The sequence below is a fragment of the Phoxinus phoxinus genome, assembly GCF_949152265.1.
Source record: "Phoxinus phoxinus genome assembly, chromosome: 3".
In the NCBI taxonomy this organism is placed as follows: Eukaryota; Metazoa; Chordata; class Actinopteri; order Cypriniformes; family Leuciscidae; genus Phoxinus; species Phoxinus phoxinus.
Genome location: NC_136878.1, coordinates 5,116,006 through 5,134,490, shown reverse-complemented (window position 1 = coordinate 5,134,490; position 18,485 = coordinate 5,116,006). Strand labels below are relative to the sequence as shown.

The following is an 18,485-nucleotide window of genomic DNA, read 5'->3' as shown; positions in this document are numbered from 1 at the left end:
GCATGTGTTTTTCAGCATGTTGCTGCAGTCAAGCATCGGCGCGCGCTGACGTTGGCAACAGCACCGCGCACCATCCGCTCCTACAGCGTCAATTCAGCGCTCTAGCGTCGCGTCAAACTTCTCCTTTCACGGTTATCCGATGTAAAACGTCAAAGCAGCTCGTACTTACCTAAATCGTCCATGTTTTGATCCGGCAACGGGAGCAGGAGCCCGTGATTTACCGCTCGACTCTGTTTCGGGTCTCGTGTGCGCTCCGCGACCGCACGCGGAGAAGTTTTCAACTCAAGTGCACGAGCTGCGCGAGCCCGTGATTAGTCAAGCACACGCCGCGCCCGCTCACTGTCCTGTTGACCGAAAGCAAAGCGTTTAGAAACACGTCTAAAACTATATAAAAAGAATACAGAATGAACAAAAGCCAATAATGTTCAAAATAACACGAATAAATATAATGGGTGCAAATATTTAATAAAATAGTACAAGTATTCAAACAATTCATGTAAATAAAATAATAATATATATAAAATGTTCTTTATAGCTATATATGTACATATTCAAGCAATACAAAATTAAGAAATACATTTTAATAAATCATTATAATATATATATAGAATTTAATTATAACACAAATAATTATAATAGGTGTTAATATTTAATGCAATAATACAATTGCATAAATTACAATAAAATAATAATATATAATCATTAAAAAATATTATAACATGTTTACATGTAGTCATACAATTTAAGAGATATTTTCAAATAATAATAATGGGTGCTAATATTCAAACAATAAATTGTAGTAAAACAATACACCTATATAATAATATAACATTTATTATATACAACACAGCTGAATAATACTACAATTTAATAATAATAAAATTAACAAAAATGGGTTCATTTTTATCCTAATATTTCATTTAATAATTACAATTATAATTAAACAATACATACAATGTATCATATACAAAGAAAAATAATATATTATAATACTTAAATGGAAAATAAAATAACATACAATTTATGATAGAAATATATATAAACTAATATTAAGTACACCTAAAACAAAATGTAAAATTATAAAATAAATACAACTTTGTTACAAATACAAAAGTGTACAGACTATCAAAATAGTAATAAATATCTTATACATTTCAATTTAGCATTTTTCATATATATGTCCTATATATGGTCAGAAACACAATTTGATTAAAGTTATGTATATATGAACAGTATCTTCATGGGAATCTCATGCTTCTCTGCAGGTGTTTATCTCATTTGAACAGCTGTAATCGCCCTCAGATGAAATGTCACCCCATATTTCATGCAACACCACGTCAACTTATACATTACACAGTGATCAAGTCATCAGAGGATTATTGCACAACAGCTTACACATGCAGTTATGGATTCTGCAGAATTCCAGCAATGACAACAGATATGAAATGAATTTCCTTTAATCATCATTCTGTTATGTTGGTCATGTGCTGGTGTGCTGGCCCGTAATGGGGAGCTGTTGGCTATCATTAGACACTGGGATATCCCATCAACAGCTGTGAACGGGCTGCTGAAAGCTTCGGGATCTTTGGGAATCTTCTAAATTCACATGTTCATTTCCATCTCTGAAGTGAGCGGCGGTCACAGATGTGCTATTCCTGTACTCCAAAACAAACATTTTAATACTCAATTAAGACATGGTTTCCTACTTGTTCCATAACTGGTTTCTTTTATATAATGAATTATCAAACATTGTAAGAAAATGGCATATTTGTAATGATAATATAAATATGTGCTGTACACATTTAAAGGGGTCATGACATGAGAAACCAAATTTGCCTTGATCTTTTGGTATATAAGAGGTCTTTGTACCATTAAAACGTCCTGCAAGTTTCATAGCTTAAGACGTCCTCCCCATTATAAACGAATCATTTATTTAATCAAGCTCTAAATACAGCTCGTTCTGGATCCATGGTAAGAAGTGACGTCACGGTACGAAGTGACGTACCAGCGTTTGCATAATGACCGCCTCCAGCACAAGACAACTACGCTTAAAGCGCAAGACAACTACGCTCATTTCGTATCAACGTGCGCGCCTCACAAGTGTTCAGTCGACGGACAGCGAGTGGGTCTGTGTACAGGGAAATTACGATGCCACGCAGATGTGCTGTTCCTGGCTGTGGACAAACAACATCTTTGAATACGCTGCGAAAGATCCAGTCGTCAGGGAAAAATGGATGCACTTTATTTTTTGCGGACGTCTCAGTCACGGCAGTGTTAGTTTAAGGGTTTGTTCTATGCATTTGAAGGATGACTGTTTTGAGAACAAATCCCAAAATGATGCTGGCTTTGCCAGAAAACTGTTGCTCAAAGATAAGTCCGTGCCGACTATTCTGGGCTCAACAACGACGACGCAAACTGTAAGTAATGTATTTAAAACTTTAAACTACTTTTTTAATACGCTGAATCCGCAAATGTTCTGGCTGGGGGCATTAATAATTGATGTATAGGCACTGACGTTAGCCAATCATAACAGTGGGCGTTAACACTGAACTCTTAAAGGGGAAACACCCCCAAAACAGACTGTTTGAATCAGAGGATAAGAAACAGGGTGGGAAAAGGTCATAAATCACTACATTTTAAAAGTTTTTTGTAAAAAAAACTATAGTAATACTATAATTGCACCTAAGGGAACATAATAATAAAATTAAAAAAAACATGTCATGACCCCTTTAAAAGTTTCAGATCAGTAAGATTTTTTTTCAGAGTGCCATCTGAAATTTTCTTCTAGAATGATCATTTTTTATCAAGGTTGTATGTTTGTGTTCAGTAATTTCACTTTCATGACAGTGAACATCACCTATTAATTGTCATTAAAGTGAAATTACTGAACTTGAATAACGAGCTTGATAAAAATGCTAACTTTAGAAGAAAATTTCAGATGGCACAGATGCTTTTGCATCTGAAGTCTTCTTTTATTCATGCTTTACATTAATCAAAAGTGACATTTATAATGTAGCCTGAAAAATAAAATGTATCATGGCACAACATATATGATAATATGTTATCAGAATGATTTCTGAAGGATCATGTGACACTGAAGAACAAGAAACATACACTTATAAAATAAACATGTCAATCATTCTCTGAAAACATGTTCCTGTTCTTCTGCTGTTTTTAGCAACTGCATGTCAGTTCACGGAAAAACTCTTCTTCCTCTTAAAACCAGCGACTGAGCCGACACATCAGGCTAGAAGAAAACATTTATTTAAAAACTCATTTGAATAAATGTCACACATCTGTTCTCTTTTGCACAGAGGTTGTTTGCGGCACCATCTACAAACCACTTCAGAGAGAAAATAACGTTCTCAGTCATTTACAAGATAATACAGCAAAATATAAGAATAGAAAATGTGGATGTTTTATATAATAATCAGATATTTAGTTCTGGTGTATGTATGTATAACGTAACATTTAGCAGATTCACTCAGATATTACCAAACTAAACCCCAGCTTTGGTTTATTAAATTTTTATTTGAATTAATATTATTGAAACTAAATGTTATATATATATGTATATATATATATATATATATATATATACACTCTAAAAAATGCTGGGTTGTTTCAACCCAATTTTGGGTAAAATATGGACAAACCCAAACGTTGGGTTAAAAATGTAATGTAAAAATTTAACCCAACGGCTGGGTTTGTCCATATTTTACCCAAAATTGGGTTGAAACAACTCAGCATTTTTTAGAGTGTAACATTTCGTTTTAAAGGGGTGGTAAAATGCCATTTTCAAGATGTAAAATAAATCTCTGATGTCCCCAGAGTGTGTGTGTGACGTGTGTGTGTGTGTGTGTGTGTGTGAAGTTTTAGCACAAAATACCCCACAGATATTTTTATACAGCATGTTAAAGTTGTCACTTTTTGAGGGTTTGCAAAAACGCACGGTTTTGTGCCTGGCCCTTTAAATGCAAATGAGCTGCTGCAGAGGGCGGGGTTTCAAGAGCTCATGTGTCTGTGTTAGCAGCTGCGATTACCTCACGCAGACACACTAACATAAATTACAGAAACTGTTCTGCCTTTAAAGGTGCAATGTGTATTATTTCTGAGGATCTATTGACAGAAATGCAATATAAGATCCATAACTATGTTTTCAGTGGATTACTTAATGAACCGTTATGTTTTTATTACCTTAAAAATGAGTCATTTATATCTACATAACAAGCGCGGGCACCCCCTTAAATAGGGTTGCCAACCGTTCTGTATAATACGGAATCGTCCCGTATTTGACACATAAAAGTCTTGTTCCGTATTGAACCGATACGGAACGCACTTTGTTCCGTATTTTTGAGAATCAATTCAGTGCAAATCCGTGACAGACACACACATAGCTTCTAATATATGTCAGACTATGAACGAAGACATTTGTAGGCTATGATAAGAAAAAAAACAGACGGTGCGTGCGGTAGATACTAATTTCTCCCCGTTTGTCTATGATCAGCGTCGCGTTTTTAACATCTTGGAACATCATCAGAGAATGCCCTTTTAATTGGTCGTTTCAGTCATTGTGAGTCATGTATCGTAGCAACGATGATGACAAGTGACAACAGCGGGAAATGTAAAAATGACTTTACTTCCAAGCAGCCGGCGAAAAAGAGCACAAAAATATAGAATTGAATGGGAAATAGCTGCACAATGTGCTTAGTCTGGAGGTTTATTTGTTTCTGTGAGATTTTCCTTGTGCATATATATAATATTTGCTTCTCTTGAACCCCTCAACCTGCATCATTTCAACTTAATTGTGTTTAACAGCAGAATTTGTGGTGAAAAACTACATTAGCCATTTTCCTTGTGCATATACAGGTGTTGTATTGCTTGAATGCATTATTTGAGTGCAATATTTCCTTTCCAGTGCAAAACAACAATACATAAAAAAACAGGTAATATATATAAAATATATATTTTATATTTTCTTTATTAGCTGTTTTTTATGTACTATTGTTTTGCACTGGAAAGAAAGTTAACTAAAATGGAAGTATAATTATATAATATAAAGATATTTGCACTACACATCCTTAAAATGTTGTCAAATTAAATGTCACATGCTTTCTGTTTACAATTCGCAAACCTCACCACTAGATGCTGCTAACAATCACACACCGCACCTTTAATGTTAAAACGGAGTCAGACAAAGATGGAGAGACTCAAGAAGAAGTGACAACATGTAGAAGCAACAGGACGTCTCTGAAAGGTTAGTTGATGAATTTATGTTGCTGATGTGGAGTTAACTATCTTCAGTTAGGATATTCTGTCATGATAATATATAAATCGCTCGTATAGGAACTGTTGTGAGATGCACACAGAGTGACTTTCTATTGCATGTGAAAAGATGGATGCTAAAGTTTGAGCGGACTCACAAATATACTCGACTACAACAACTCTTCCTCTTCTCAACATGGACCGTGTGTTCCCGGGGGCGGGGCTTATGGACATGTTAGGGTTGGTGATGTCACTAACCCGTGAGGAATGTCGTGTAGTTTCTACCAGCCGTTTGTTGTAGTCCTTTTCTTTAAAGCAAATCTCTTCCTTTGCTTTGAACTTTGAGCGTTGTAACTTTGCAGATGTTGTTTATGCTCAAACAGCAACATTACTAACTAAAGTTAGAAAAGTGAAATCATACTTTACCACCCCTTTAATCATAAATAATATAAAATAATAATAATTAATTAATTAAAATAACAATGTAATAAACCAAAGCTGGGGTTTAGTTTGTTAATATTTTAGTGAATCTGCAAAATGTTACGTTTTATCAATAATGGTCTGTTGCACAATAATGTGAGGTTCACAATAGCTTGCAAAATATTTAGTTCAACATTTACAGTGAATATAGCAGAGTCTCATCTGTCAATTTCTTACCAAAATCTGCCTGTAGGCCTATAGTTTCACAAGGCCGTCTGGTTTGGTAACCTCATAGGTATGCCATGGATAGGCAATTTGGGCCGGCAGTGGAAGCTTGCCAGATTTTTTTCATCATCAGCCGTGATAGCAATGCCAAACCATGCCAAGCCCTGGCCACATCAGACTGGAGTTATTTCATTAGTTGTCGTTTTTGGAGGCTGCCACGCTTTGTTCTCCGTTCACATGACTCAGCTGAACTCCTGCCAAGAGCGAATGACTTACAAAGAGACAGGAGAGACATAAACACGATGAAAGGAAACGAAGAGAAATACTCACACAAGCACACCAATATGGACAATAGCTGGCCTATTCATTGATTTGAGAAATATAGACAACGTGAAGTCAACACAAAGAGCCATTCGCAACTCGTTTACCTTCATAATCAGATGTATTCATATCCTGAAACACAGAGAGCAATATGTCAATGCAATCCGTTTGATTACTGAAGCCAGGTGACTCTACACTACACCTGAGCTGGTAAGATGGCAGGTTCACATGTACCTGGTCATGTGCCAGGCGGCAACAGTGCATATTATGGCATTATAATATCATATGAGCGTATATCATATGTGAATAGCAATTAAAGAGACCACTCACCAGTTCTCCAGTGTAACAATTCCACGATAAGACCAGAACACAACTGTGTAGCACAAGCAGTTTGCTAACAAATCCTGCAGTGTCCATGTTTTTCCAGTGTTGAGAAACGGGAAGCTTATCCCCCCCGGTGACCGACATTTGAACTGCCTCCTCTCGATGAGCTCACATAGAGCATCACATTATGAGCATGATCTCACGTGTTGACTGGGTCTGCGGGGTTCATTTTAGTTACCTAAAACCATAGACATTTTCATTACTTGAAATAAAATGTATATAAACTTGATAATAATAAGCTATGTTTCTTGAGAAGCAAATCATCATATTAGAATGATTTCTGAAGGATCATGTGACACTGAAGACTGGAGTAGTGATGCTGAAAATTCAGCTTTGATCACAGGAATAAATTACATTTTACAATATATTGAAATAGAAAATAGTTCTTTTAAACTGCAATAATATTTTTACAATATTGTTTTTATTGTGTTTTTTTAATAAAGTAAATGCAACCTAGGTGAGCAGAACAGACTTCTTTTTAAAAGCATTAAAAAATCTACTTTTGAGCACTGATAACAATGTTAATGTGTACCTTGAAATGCAATGTAAGTCACTTTGAATAAAAGCGTCTGCTAAATGCGTAAATGTAAATGTGAGCAGTAGCGTATTATCAGTCTAGCAGAGCTAATATAAAAGCAGACACGAGCCAAAGGTCAGAGATCAAACCATGGGGCCGAGGCCTTTATTTCCAATGATAGACACACAAGAGGCAAGGCAGTCACTTTTGCTTTCGAGCTTTCTTCGCGGCCCTCTGAGCAGGAGCGGGGCAGAGGTCATCGGTGACGGGGCGGGACGCCCTCCTTCAGCTGGCGGATGGGGCAGGGGGAGCGGGGTTGGGGACGGGGTTGGGCGCGGGATTGGGACCAGGATTGGGGTTGGGATTGGGTTTGGGTTTGGGAGCCGGGTCGGGGACGGGGAAGCAGCCCCGTTTGTGCCACTGCATGTCGCGTACACGTCGGATGGACTGCAGCTGTGGTTCTGTGGCTCCCCATTCGTTCCAGTGTTTGTAGTCACCGTGTTCAAACACGAACTGCCGGCCGCGGTAGCCGGGGTACATGTAGCCCACCCACCTGAGAAAACAGATCGCAGTGATGCTTGAGTTTGACAAGCAATCCAGGATCTGATCCAGTCAGTGCAATGCCAGACAAAGGTCACTATAGCAATTAAGTAGCAAAAATGATATCTTGAGGAAATATATCATTCCAAAAGCAAGTTCTGCACAGTGATGCCATGGACTGTTTTCTTTGGCCCTGTTCACATCAGATATTAAGATGCGTTTTAATCGATCGGATCACAAGTGGACGACGCTAGATACAGGAGTAAACGGGTCTAAAGCGCTTTGAGCTTGTCCACATTTGACCTCTTCCAGAGATTGCTTTCATAGTGTGTAAACACTCATGTGGTCAAGTGTGTTCAAACAAACAGACACAAAAGGCCGTCTACTCTCCGTCTACTGACCTAATGAGTAACATTATGAGAAGAGCGCTAGCCAGACGGGATTTAAACTGTCGGCTGAAGACCCAAGTTTGGTTTGAAGATGAAAAACGCACCAAGCACAATGTTCTCTCACCATTCCTGATTTCTAACACACACTCACAGTGTTCGGCTGGTCTTGTGGCTGTCAGAGCAGAAACATAACTGATGTTCTCCGTGTTTTTCCCTGTTCATATGTAAATTCAGCTTTTTCATCCATTAGATCGAAAGATCTGAATAAGGCCATACATTTACCTGCTCATAGACTCTCTCCTCGAAGAAATCAGGACAGAAGTGTTTGAAAGTGGACAAAAGAGACGGATTAAAACACCAGGTGTAAACGGGAATGTGTCTCCTCGTCCACTTGTGATCCAATCGACCAAAACGCATCTTAATAACAGGTGTAAACAGGGCCACAGTATGAAGAACATTTTAATAATCTAAAGACACTTGACTTTTTCCACTATAAAGAGCCTTTTGTGCCAAGGAAAGATACCATGAATATTAAAGGTTCTTCATGAGACCACTGATGCCAAAAAAGAAAAAAATGTAAGAGTGTATTTAAAAGTGATAAACTTTTAATTAATAGGAATAAAGATTTCATGTAAGAATGGAGTAAGATTTTAGTTGTCTGTGGATTGTGGGGGAACTACCAGCGCACACTTTTATTGTGGAAACCGTGATACATTTTTTCAGGATTATTTGATGATAAAAAAGAACAGCATTTATTTGAAATAGGATTCTTTTGTAACATTATAAACGTCTTTACTGTCAACTTTTGACCAATCTAATGCATTCTTACACAATAACAAATTTCTGAATACAAACATCAAAGATCAAGACCATCTTGAAAAATGAAGGGTTCATAAGTTAACAACTCACGTTCCATTGACAGCTTTCGCACTGGCCACACGGTCCTGGAAGCCATGGACCCACAGGCTGGGAATGTCATCATCCACAATTTCCATCTTTCTGCCGGCAAAGCTGCTGTTCTCGAACAGATATAGCTTGTGGTCGCCGCTGTCCTGGGAATGGACCACAAACACAAGACTCAGTGGAGCGTGACAGCATCTCAGATCTATAGGAGTGTGTGAATGTGAACGCGTCTCTCTCCACTCTCAGGGGTTTGATGGACAGGAGACAGTAGCTCAGATCTATAGGAGTGTGTGAATGTGAACGTGTCTCTCTCCACTCTCAGGGGTTTGATGGACAGGAGACAGAAGCTCAGATCTATAGGAGTGTGTGAATGTGAACGTGTCTCTCTCCACTCTCAGGGGTTTGATGGACAGGAGACAGAAGCTCAGATCTATAGGAGTGTGTGAATGTGAACGTGTCTCTCTCCACTCTCAGGGGTTTGATGGACAGGAGACAGAAGCTCAGATCTATAGGAGTGTGTGAATGTGAACGTGTCTCTCTCCACTCTCAGGGGTTTGATGGACAGGAGACAGAAGCTCAGATCTATAGGAGTGTGTGAATGTGAACGTGTCTCTCTCCACTCTCAGGGGTTAGATGGACAGGAGACAGAAGCTCAGATCTATAGGAGTGTGTGAATGTGAACGTGTCTCTCACCACTCTCAGGGGTTTGATGGACAGGAGACAGTAGCTCAGATCTATAGGAGTGTGTGAATGTGAACGTGTCTCTCACCACTCTCAGGGGTTTGATGGACAGGAGACAGAAGCTCAGATCTATAGGTGTGTGTGAATGTGAACGCGTCTCTCTCCACTCTCAGGGGTTTGATGGACAGGAGACAGTAGCTCAGATCTATAGGAGTGTGTGAATGTGAACGTGTCTCTCTCCACTCTCAGGGGTCTGATGGACAGGAGACAGAAGCTCAGATCTATAGGAGTGTGTGAATGTGAACGGGTCTCTCTCCACTCTCAGGGGTTTGATGGACAGGAGACAGTAGCTCAGATCTATAGGTGTGTGTGAATGTGAACGTGTCTCTCTCCACTCTCAGGGGTTTGATGGACAGGAGACAGAAGCTCAGATCTATAGGAGTGTGTGAATGTGAATGTCTCTCTCCACTCTCAGGGGTTTGATGGACAGGAGACAGAAGCTCAGATCTATAGGAGTGTGTGAATGTGAACGTGTCTCTCTCCACTCTCAGGGGTTTGATGGACAGGAGACAGAAGCTCAGATCTATAGGAGTGTGTGAATGTGAACGTGTCTCTCTCCACTCTCAGGGGTTTGATGGACAGGAGACAGAAGCTCAGATCTATAGGAGTGTGTGAATGTGAACGTGTCTCTCTCCACTCTCAGGGGTTAGATGGACAGGAGACAGAAGCTCAGATCTATAGGAGTGTGTGAATGTGAACGTGTCTCTCACCACTCTCAGGGGTTTGATGGACAGGAGACAGAAGCTCAGATCTATAGGAGTGTGTGAATGTGAACGCGTCTCTCTCCACTCTCAGGGGTTTGATGGACAGGAGACAGTAGCTCAGATCTATAGGAGTGTGTGAATGTGAACGTGTCTCTCTCCACTCTCAGGGGTCTGATGGACAGGAGACAGAAGCTCAGATCTATAGGAGTGTGTGAATGTGAACGGGTCTCTCTCCACTCTCAGGGGTTTGATGGACAGGAGACAGTAGCTCAGATCTATAGGTGTGTGTGAATGTGAACGTGTCTCTCTCCACTCTCAGGGGTTTGATGGACAGGAGACAGAAGCTCAGATCTATAGGAGTGTGTGAATGTGAACGTGTCTCTCTCCACTCTCAGGGGTTTGATGGACAGGAGACAGAAGCTCAGATCTATAGGAGTGTGTGAATGTGAATGTGAACGTGTCTCTCTCCACTCTCAGGGGTTTGATGGACAGGAGACAGTAGCTCAGATCTATAGGTGTGTGTGAATGTGAACGTGTCTCTCACCACTCTCAGGGGTTTGATGGACAGGAGACAGAAGCTCAGATCTATAGGAGTGTGTGAATGTGAATGTGTCTCTCTCCACTCTCAGGGGTCTGATGGACAGGAGACAGAAGCTCAGATCTATAGGAGTGTGTGAATGTGAACGTGTCTCTCTCCACTTTCAGGGGTTTGATGGACAGGAGACAGAAGCTCAGATCTATAGGAGTGTGTGAATGTGAACGTGTCTCTCTCCACTCTCAGGGGTCTGATGGACAGGAGACAGCATCTCAGATCTATAGGTGTGTGTGAATGTGAACGGGTCTCACCACTTTCAGGGGTTTGATGGACAGGAGACAGTAGCTCAGATCTATAGGTGTGTGTGAATGTGAACGTGTCTCTCTCCACTCTCAGGGGTTTGATGGACAGGAGACAGAAGCTCAGATCTATAGGAGTGTGTGAATGTGAATGTGTCTCTCTCCACTCTCAGGGGTCTGATGGACAGGAGACAGAAGCTCAGATCTATAGGAGTGTGTGAATGTGAACGTGTCTCTCTCCACTCTCAGGGGTCTGATGGACAGGAGACAGCATCTCAGATCTATAGGTGTGTGTGAATGTGAACGGGTCTCTCACCACTTTCAGGGGTTTGATGGACAGGAGACAGTAGCTCAGATCTATAGGTGTGTGTGAATGTGAACGGGTCTCTCACCACTTTCAGGGGTTTGATGGACAGGAGACAGAAGCTCAGATCTATAGGAGTGTGTGAATGTGAACGTGTCTCTCACCACTTTCAGGGGTTTGATGGACAGGAGACAGAAGCTCAGATCTATAGGAGTGTGTGAATGTGAACGTGTCTCTCACCACTTTCAGGGGTTTGATGGACAGGAGACAGAAGCTCAGATCTATAGGAGTGTGTGAATGTGAACGTGTCTCTCTCCACTCTCAGGGGTTTGATGGACAGGAGACAGAAGCTCAGATCTATAGGAGTGTGTGAATGTGAACGTGTCTCTCTCCACTCTCAGGGGTTTGATGGACAGGAGACAGAAGCTCAGATCTATAGGAGTGTGTGAATGTGAACGTGTCTCTCTACACTCTCAGGGGTTTGATGGACAGGAGACAGAAGCTCAGATCTATAGGAGTGTGTGAATGTGAATGTGTCTCTCTACACTCTCAGGGGTCTGATGGACAGGAGACAGAAGCTCAGATCTATAGGAGTGTGTGAATGTGAACGTGTCTCTCTACACTCTCAGGGGTTTGATGGACAGGAGACAGAAGCTCAGATCTATAGGAGTGTGTGAATGTGAACGTGTCTCTCTACACTCTCAGGGGTTTGATGGACAGGAGACAGAAGCTCAGATCTATAGGAGTGTGTGAATGTGAACGTGTCTCTCTACACTCTCAGGGGTTTGATGGACAGGAGACAGAAGCTCAGATCTATAGGAGTGTGTGAATGTGAATGTGAACGTGTCTCTCTCCACTTTCAGGGGTTTGATGGACAGGAGACAGAAGCTCAGATCTATAGGAGTGTGTGAATGTGAATGTGAACGTGTCTCTCTCCACTTTCAGGGGTTTGATGGACAGGAGACAGAAGCTCAGATCTATAGGAGTGTGTGAATGTGAATGTGAACGCGTCGCTCTCCACTTTCAGGGGTTTGATGGACAGGAGACAGAAGCTCAGATCTATAGGAGTGTGTGAATGTGAACGTGTCTCTCTCCACTCTCAGGGGTTTGATGGACAGGAGACAGAAGCTCAGATCTATAGGAGTGTGTGAATGTGAACGTGTCTCTCTCCACTCTCAGGGGTTTGATGGACAGGAGACAGAAGCTCAGATCTATAGGAGTGTGTGAATGTGAATGTGAACGCGTCTCTCTCCACTCTCAGGGGTTTGATGGACAGGAGACAGAAGCTCATATCTATAGGAGTGTGTGAATGTGAACGTGTCTCTCTCCACTCTCAGGGGTTTGATGGACAGGAGACAGAAGCTCAGATCTATAGGAGTGTGTGAATGTGAACGTGTCTCTCTCCACTCTCAGGGGTTTGATGGACAGGAGACAGAAGCTCAGATCTATAGGAGTGTGTGAATGTGAACGTGTCTCTCTCCACTTTCAGGGGTTTGATGGACAGGAGACAGAAGCTCAGATCTATAGGAGTGTGTGAATGTGAATGTGAACGCGTCTCTCTCCACTTTCAGGGGTTTGATGGACAGGAGACAGAAGCTCAGATCTATAGGAGTGTGTGAATGTGAACGTGTCTCTCTCCACTCTCAGGGGTTTGATGGACAGGAGACAGAAGCTCAGATCTATAGGAGTGTGTGAATGTGAACGTGTCTCTCTCCACTCTCAGGGGTTTGATGGACAGGAGACAGAAGCTCAGATCTATAGGAGTGTGTGAATGTGAACGTGTCTCTCTCCACTCTCAGGGGTTTGATGGACAGGAGACAGAAGCTCAGATCTATAGGAGTGTGTGAATGTGAATGTGAACGCGTCTCTCTCCACTCTCAGGGGTTTGATGGACAGGAGACAGAAGCTCATATCTATAGGAGTGTGTGAATGTGAACGTGTCTCTCTCCACTCTCAGGGGTTTGATGGACAGGAGACAGAAGCTCAGATCTATAGGAGTGTGTGAATGTGAACGCGTCTCTCTCCACTCTCAGGGGTTTGATGGACAGGAGACAGAAGCTCAGATCTATAGGAGTGTGTGAATGTGAACGTGTCTCTCTCCACTCTCAGGGGTTTGATGGACAGGAGACAGTAGCTCAGATCTATAGGAGTGTGTGAATGTGAACGTGTCTCTCTCCACTCTCAGGGGTTTGATGGACAGGAGACAGAAGCTCAGATCTATAGGAGTGTGTGAATGTGAATGTGAACGTGTCTCTCTACACTCTCAGGGGTTTGATGGACAGGTGACAGTAGCTCAGATCTATAGGAGTGTGTGAATGTGAACGTGTCTCTCACCACTTTCAGGGGTTTGATGGACAGGAGACAGTAGCTCAGATCTATAGGAGTGTGTGAACGTGAACGTGTCTCTCTCCACTCTCAGGGGTTTGATGGACAGGAGACAGAAGCTCAGATCTATAGGAGTGTGTGAACGTGAACGTGTCTCTCACCACTCTCAGGGGTTTGATGGACAGGAGACAGAAGCTCAGATCTATAGGAGTGTGTGAATGTGAACGTGTCTCTCACCACTTTCAGGGGTCTGATGGACAGGAGACAGAAGCTCCTCTGGCTGTTGGTCCAGGTGGTCCAGCGAGGATATTCTCCTTTCTCCAAAACAAACTGCTCTCCCAGAAAGCCTTTCTGCTCAAAAGCGACCCATCTATGACAAGAACACATTCACAGACAAGCTCATATCATGATGGATAAATGGACGATTCCTATTGATTAAGCCGAACCCGTTTGACCTAAAATATATACTTGAAGTAGATTTTTGATTAATTTCGATAATTTAACAACACGTTCGCATGTTCACAATTCTCAGATCACATGACATGCAAGTAAACCAATGTTATTTTAGTATCATTGATATATTTTGAATTAGATATTTTAATATTGTCTGCTTTCATTTTAATTTGAGTTAAAGTCTTAGTAATTTTGTTGTGTGTTATATGTCTAGAGTATAGTTTTTTTTTTTTTTCTGTTTTAGGTTTTTCATTGCTAAAAACTATATTTTGTCTTGTTTTCAGTGCAAATATCTAAACATTCTTAAATCAACATTTACATGAGAAGGCAAAATTACTTGAGATATCAAGTCTTGTTTTCTGAAAAATGTATCAAAGTTAAGTGAGATTTTGAAAACAAGAAACAAATATGGGGTCAGAAATGTGAACTTAATGCAAAGGGAAAACAGGATTATTTTTCTGACCTCATTGGCATTTATTTTTTATCCTGTTTTAAGCATAAACTCACATCATTTTCATGCATTTTTCATTAAACAAGACAAGTAAGTTTGCTTCTCATGTAAATGTATCTTGATTCAAGGATGTTTAGATATTTACTGTAAAACACAACAAAAATACTGAGAAATAACTTTTTTTGCAATGTAGTTATTTAGTCCTTTTTTTAGTTGTAACTAAATGAAAATGAGAAATATTGCCATGGAAACTGGCTTTTTTAGCCAGGTTTTTTTACATTTTCTTTTTCAAGTAATGAAAATGTTTTTAGTTTAGTTAACAATAATAACCCAGAGGTAGACAAATAATATATATATATAATTATAACAGTGGTAATGTAATGTAATGTAATATTAACAGAACAATAACTATATATTATATTCAGAAACTGGCAGTTTATAGTTAGGTAAATTAAATATTGACATTTTGTGATTCCAGAATTTGAAGGAACTGTATGTTCTTAAGAAAAAACAACAGTAATAGCAAAAAATATGATTTCACTTTACACCTTTAGATTGTTTTAATATATTGTTTATAATATTAATTTACATTATATTAATAATAATAATCTATTTTATATTTAAATTATTTGAATTTTATATTTTAATTAAAACATAACAATGATATTTTAAGTCATTCTACAGTCCTGTTGAAAGTTTGCTGAGGCCTGCATGAGAAGCACTGATATCAGTAGTTTATTTGAGTCGTATGATATAATCATACCTTCTGAATCCATATGCTATCATTTGCAGACTGAAACTTGAACGTGTGCTGTGCACTGAAAACCCTGTCTTCCACCTTCTGAATATTTGCATATATTACACTTTTGCTTTCAAGAACCGTGAAAAATGTACATTTTCTTTTGGTGACCTGTACCTTTAAGAACTGTAGAGGTTCAAGAGGAGCAAGAGATCCACTTCCCCTGATCAAACTCACCTGACTGGAGCTGGATTCGCTTGTTCATGTGAGTTTGATCAGGGTTGCAGCAGAAACTTTGCAGGAAAGTGGATCTCTGGAGCCAGAGTTAGACAGACAACAGAGAACATGTACTGTACTCACGGGCAAGACTCGACTATGATCGATCCAACTTTTTCCAAGTTCTTCTCAATCAAGTCCTTGCATTCTGCTGACAGATCGACCTTTTTCCCTCGGAAGTTCTCAAATTCAAACAGTGAGACCTGTTAACAAAATTCAATACATTTAAATATTTTTTAAAGTTTGGGTTTCAGCATTTATATATATCCAAAAATAATAATAATATAGGACCCTCTTGAAAATTAGATGTTGCATCTCAAAAGGGCTATCCTATTAATAAATAAACAAAATATTTACATGTAAAACCATTTATACAAATTTTCACAATCACAAAGAAATAGGTTATTATCTGGCTCCATGAATGAGGCCCTTTTGCCATTTTTTTAATAGCCTCAGTTCAATATTTTAGAGTATGCAGGCTGACCAATAGATCACGGATCTGATCAAATCCTAAATATTTGCATCATTACAGGGAAGATCTTCCAAAAAAACAGACATTGCTGCATTAGATCGGTAACACTTTACAATCGGGGTCCAATTGTTAACAAGTAACAACTTTAGCACATATAATACATACTGTAACAAATGTATTGCTCATTGTTAGTTAATGTTAGATAAAGCATTTACGTTAACTAATGGAAAAGATACAGTTTTCGTAGGACAAACAACTCACAAATGAGATCTCTTTAACAACTCAATTGTTTCTCCAAGGCAGCCATGAGATACAATATAAACCAAATGGAGACGTTTGCTTAAAGGAACACGCCGACTTTTTGGGACTTGAGCTTATTCACCGTATCCCCCAGTTAGAGTTAGATAAGTCCATACATACCCTTCTCATCTCTGAGCGTGCCGTAACTCTGTCTGACGCACTCACCGCTAACTCTGGGGGATACGGTGAATGAGCTCAAAGAGTCAGCGTGTTCCTTTAAGTCTCCAGCTTCTCAGAACTTTCTTCACAAGAAGTAATCTCACATGTCTCCTCTAGCATGTCAGAAGAGATCTCAATAATGTCCCCAATTATTGGTGTGCAATCACAAAGTTAAAGATCTCATTATAAACTAAAATATTTCCTATCAAATTGTTCAAATTCAAATTATGTGAGATGCTCCACATTCATTTATATCACAATAATGAGTGCAAGTTGATACATAATGCTAACTGAGAATCCAGCAAGTCTCATAAGATTTAAAAGAGCAATTTCTGAGCAAAATATCCTCTGTGAATATTAACGGTATAAATGTGTATATTTGGACCTTGTAAACTGCTCCTGCTCCTCCTTGGCTCTTCCCAGCGACTTGCTGATTTGGGACTCCCTGCTGATCCGACATCTCTCTGCCTGTCAAACACACAAAAACACGGAGACAGAAAGAACCATACGCATGAGCACTGAATATATGAGAACAGCAAGTCAATCAAACCAGATGTTATATAGAGAAAATATAAGAGACCTGAACGGCATTGCATAACATCGAAAAAATAATAATATCAAATATCAAAACGAGTGGCATTTATTTTGAAGAAAGATGTATAAGCATTCTAGTAATGCAAAAAATAATAATAAAAAAATAAAAATATCTAATTGATAAGAACAATAATTTTTATAAAGCACAATTCCTATTGCCCAACATTAAATAGGTAAACATTTTTCTTGGCTGAGGTTTAATAAACATTGAAAAATGACTGAACACCATCCAAAAGGAACACGATTAAACACCGATAATTATGTTCATTGCAATGCACGCATTTGTGTTTGCAAAAGTGTTCTTAACAAAACAAAACTAAGATGATAAAACATCAAAACAAGTGGCATTTTTTTTTAACAAAGAAGCACAAGCTGAGGTTTAACAAACATTGAGAAATGACTGAAAAACATCCAAAACTAATTCAATTAAACACGATGATTATGTTAATTGCACGGATGTTTGCTAAACAAAACGGGGAAAAAAAGCATCAAAAGATCATACAACATCAAAACATGTGCCATTTATTTTGAAGAAAGATGCATAAGCATGCTTTTAATGCATAACATTTTTTTGGTTTTAAACTATGACACTATATATCTCGGGTTTAAAATGAAGTCAAAAAGGATTTTGGACACTTTCTTGTTTTAGCAATAAAAGTTCTAGAAGATCAAGAAAGAAGACCACATCCCTGTTTCTGATAAAGAAAAATCTATAAATCGTGCTCTCGGGAAAAAAAAAACGTTAAGAAATTCTAGGACAATTCATTAGATATTCAAACAATAAACACAATAATATATACATATGAAAAGTAAATCTTCACCTGTTTCTCCTGTCCGTGACCTTCAGCAGTTCTTCTCACCCCTCCAGTCTGTCTCTCTCTCTCAGCGCGAGTGCGAGTGTGTGTGTGTGAGTGTGAGCGTGTGTGGAGGTGAGGGTGTGTGTCGGGCGAGTGGAGGGGACCCGGGGGGTATTTATGGTTTAATTCCGTCCACAGCAGCAGAAATGGGTTGGCCGTGGATTGCTGTTGATGCAGCAAGTCTGTCGTTCTCATTTGTGTCCGTCAGACTGCCTCTCAATAGGCCGAGAGTTGGCAGGAGTTGCCCACAGCACCAGCCTGCTCTGCTGCCAGCGTGGGTACAGCGGGCACCCACAGGGAGCGAGCCAAGAG

General features: G+C 39.7%; 2 protein-coding genes and 1 long non-coding RNA gene across 7 annotated transcripts in view; all 3 read right to left on the bottom strand.

Moving 5' to 3' along the window:
• pxna (paxillin a) overlaps window positions 1-364 on the bottom strand; it is a 48,835-nt gene extending 48,471 nt beyond the window's left edge. For 3 of the 5 annotated variants that reach the window (XM_079608244.1, XM_079608246.1, XM_079608247.1), the window contains exon 1: window positions 170-338. Coding sequence is in view for 2 of the 5 variants with exons in the window: in XM_079608240.1 (XP_079464366.1) it covers window positions 170-182 (13 nt within the window). In the remaining 3 variants the exon portion in view is untranslated. Of the gene's footprint in view, window positions 1-169 lie in introns of all 5 variants that reach the window. The other 2 variants (XM_079608240.1, XM_079608243.1) reach the window with 2 other exon arrangements.
• A 5,687-nt stretch (window positions 365-6,051) lies between these two features.
• On the bottom strand, window positions 6,052-6,647 carry LOC306996122. The gene is made up of 3 exons (XR_013797019.1): window positions 6,562-6,647; window positions 6,339-6,363; window positions 6,052-6,181 (listed from the first exon to the last, which is right to left on the bottom strand). It is a non-coding gene; the product is annotated as an uncharacterized lncRNA (long non-coding RNA).
• A 621-nt stretch (window positions 6,648-7,268) lies between these two features.
• Window positions 7,269-18,277, bottom strand: crybb3 (crystallin, beta B3). Its single transcript, XM_079608276.1, is given in 7 exon segments — window positions 7,269-7,429; window positions 7,431-7,685; window positions 8,971-9,113; window positions 14,110-14,242; window positions 15,876-15,994; window positions 17,108-17,190; window positions 18,138-18,277. Coding segments are annotated over 6 exon segments (879 nt in total). The 5' UTR covers window positions 17,183-17,190; window positions 18,138-18,277; the 3' UTR covers window positions 7,269-7,275.
• Between the last annotated feature and the right edge of the window lie 208 nt (window positions 18,278-18,485).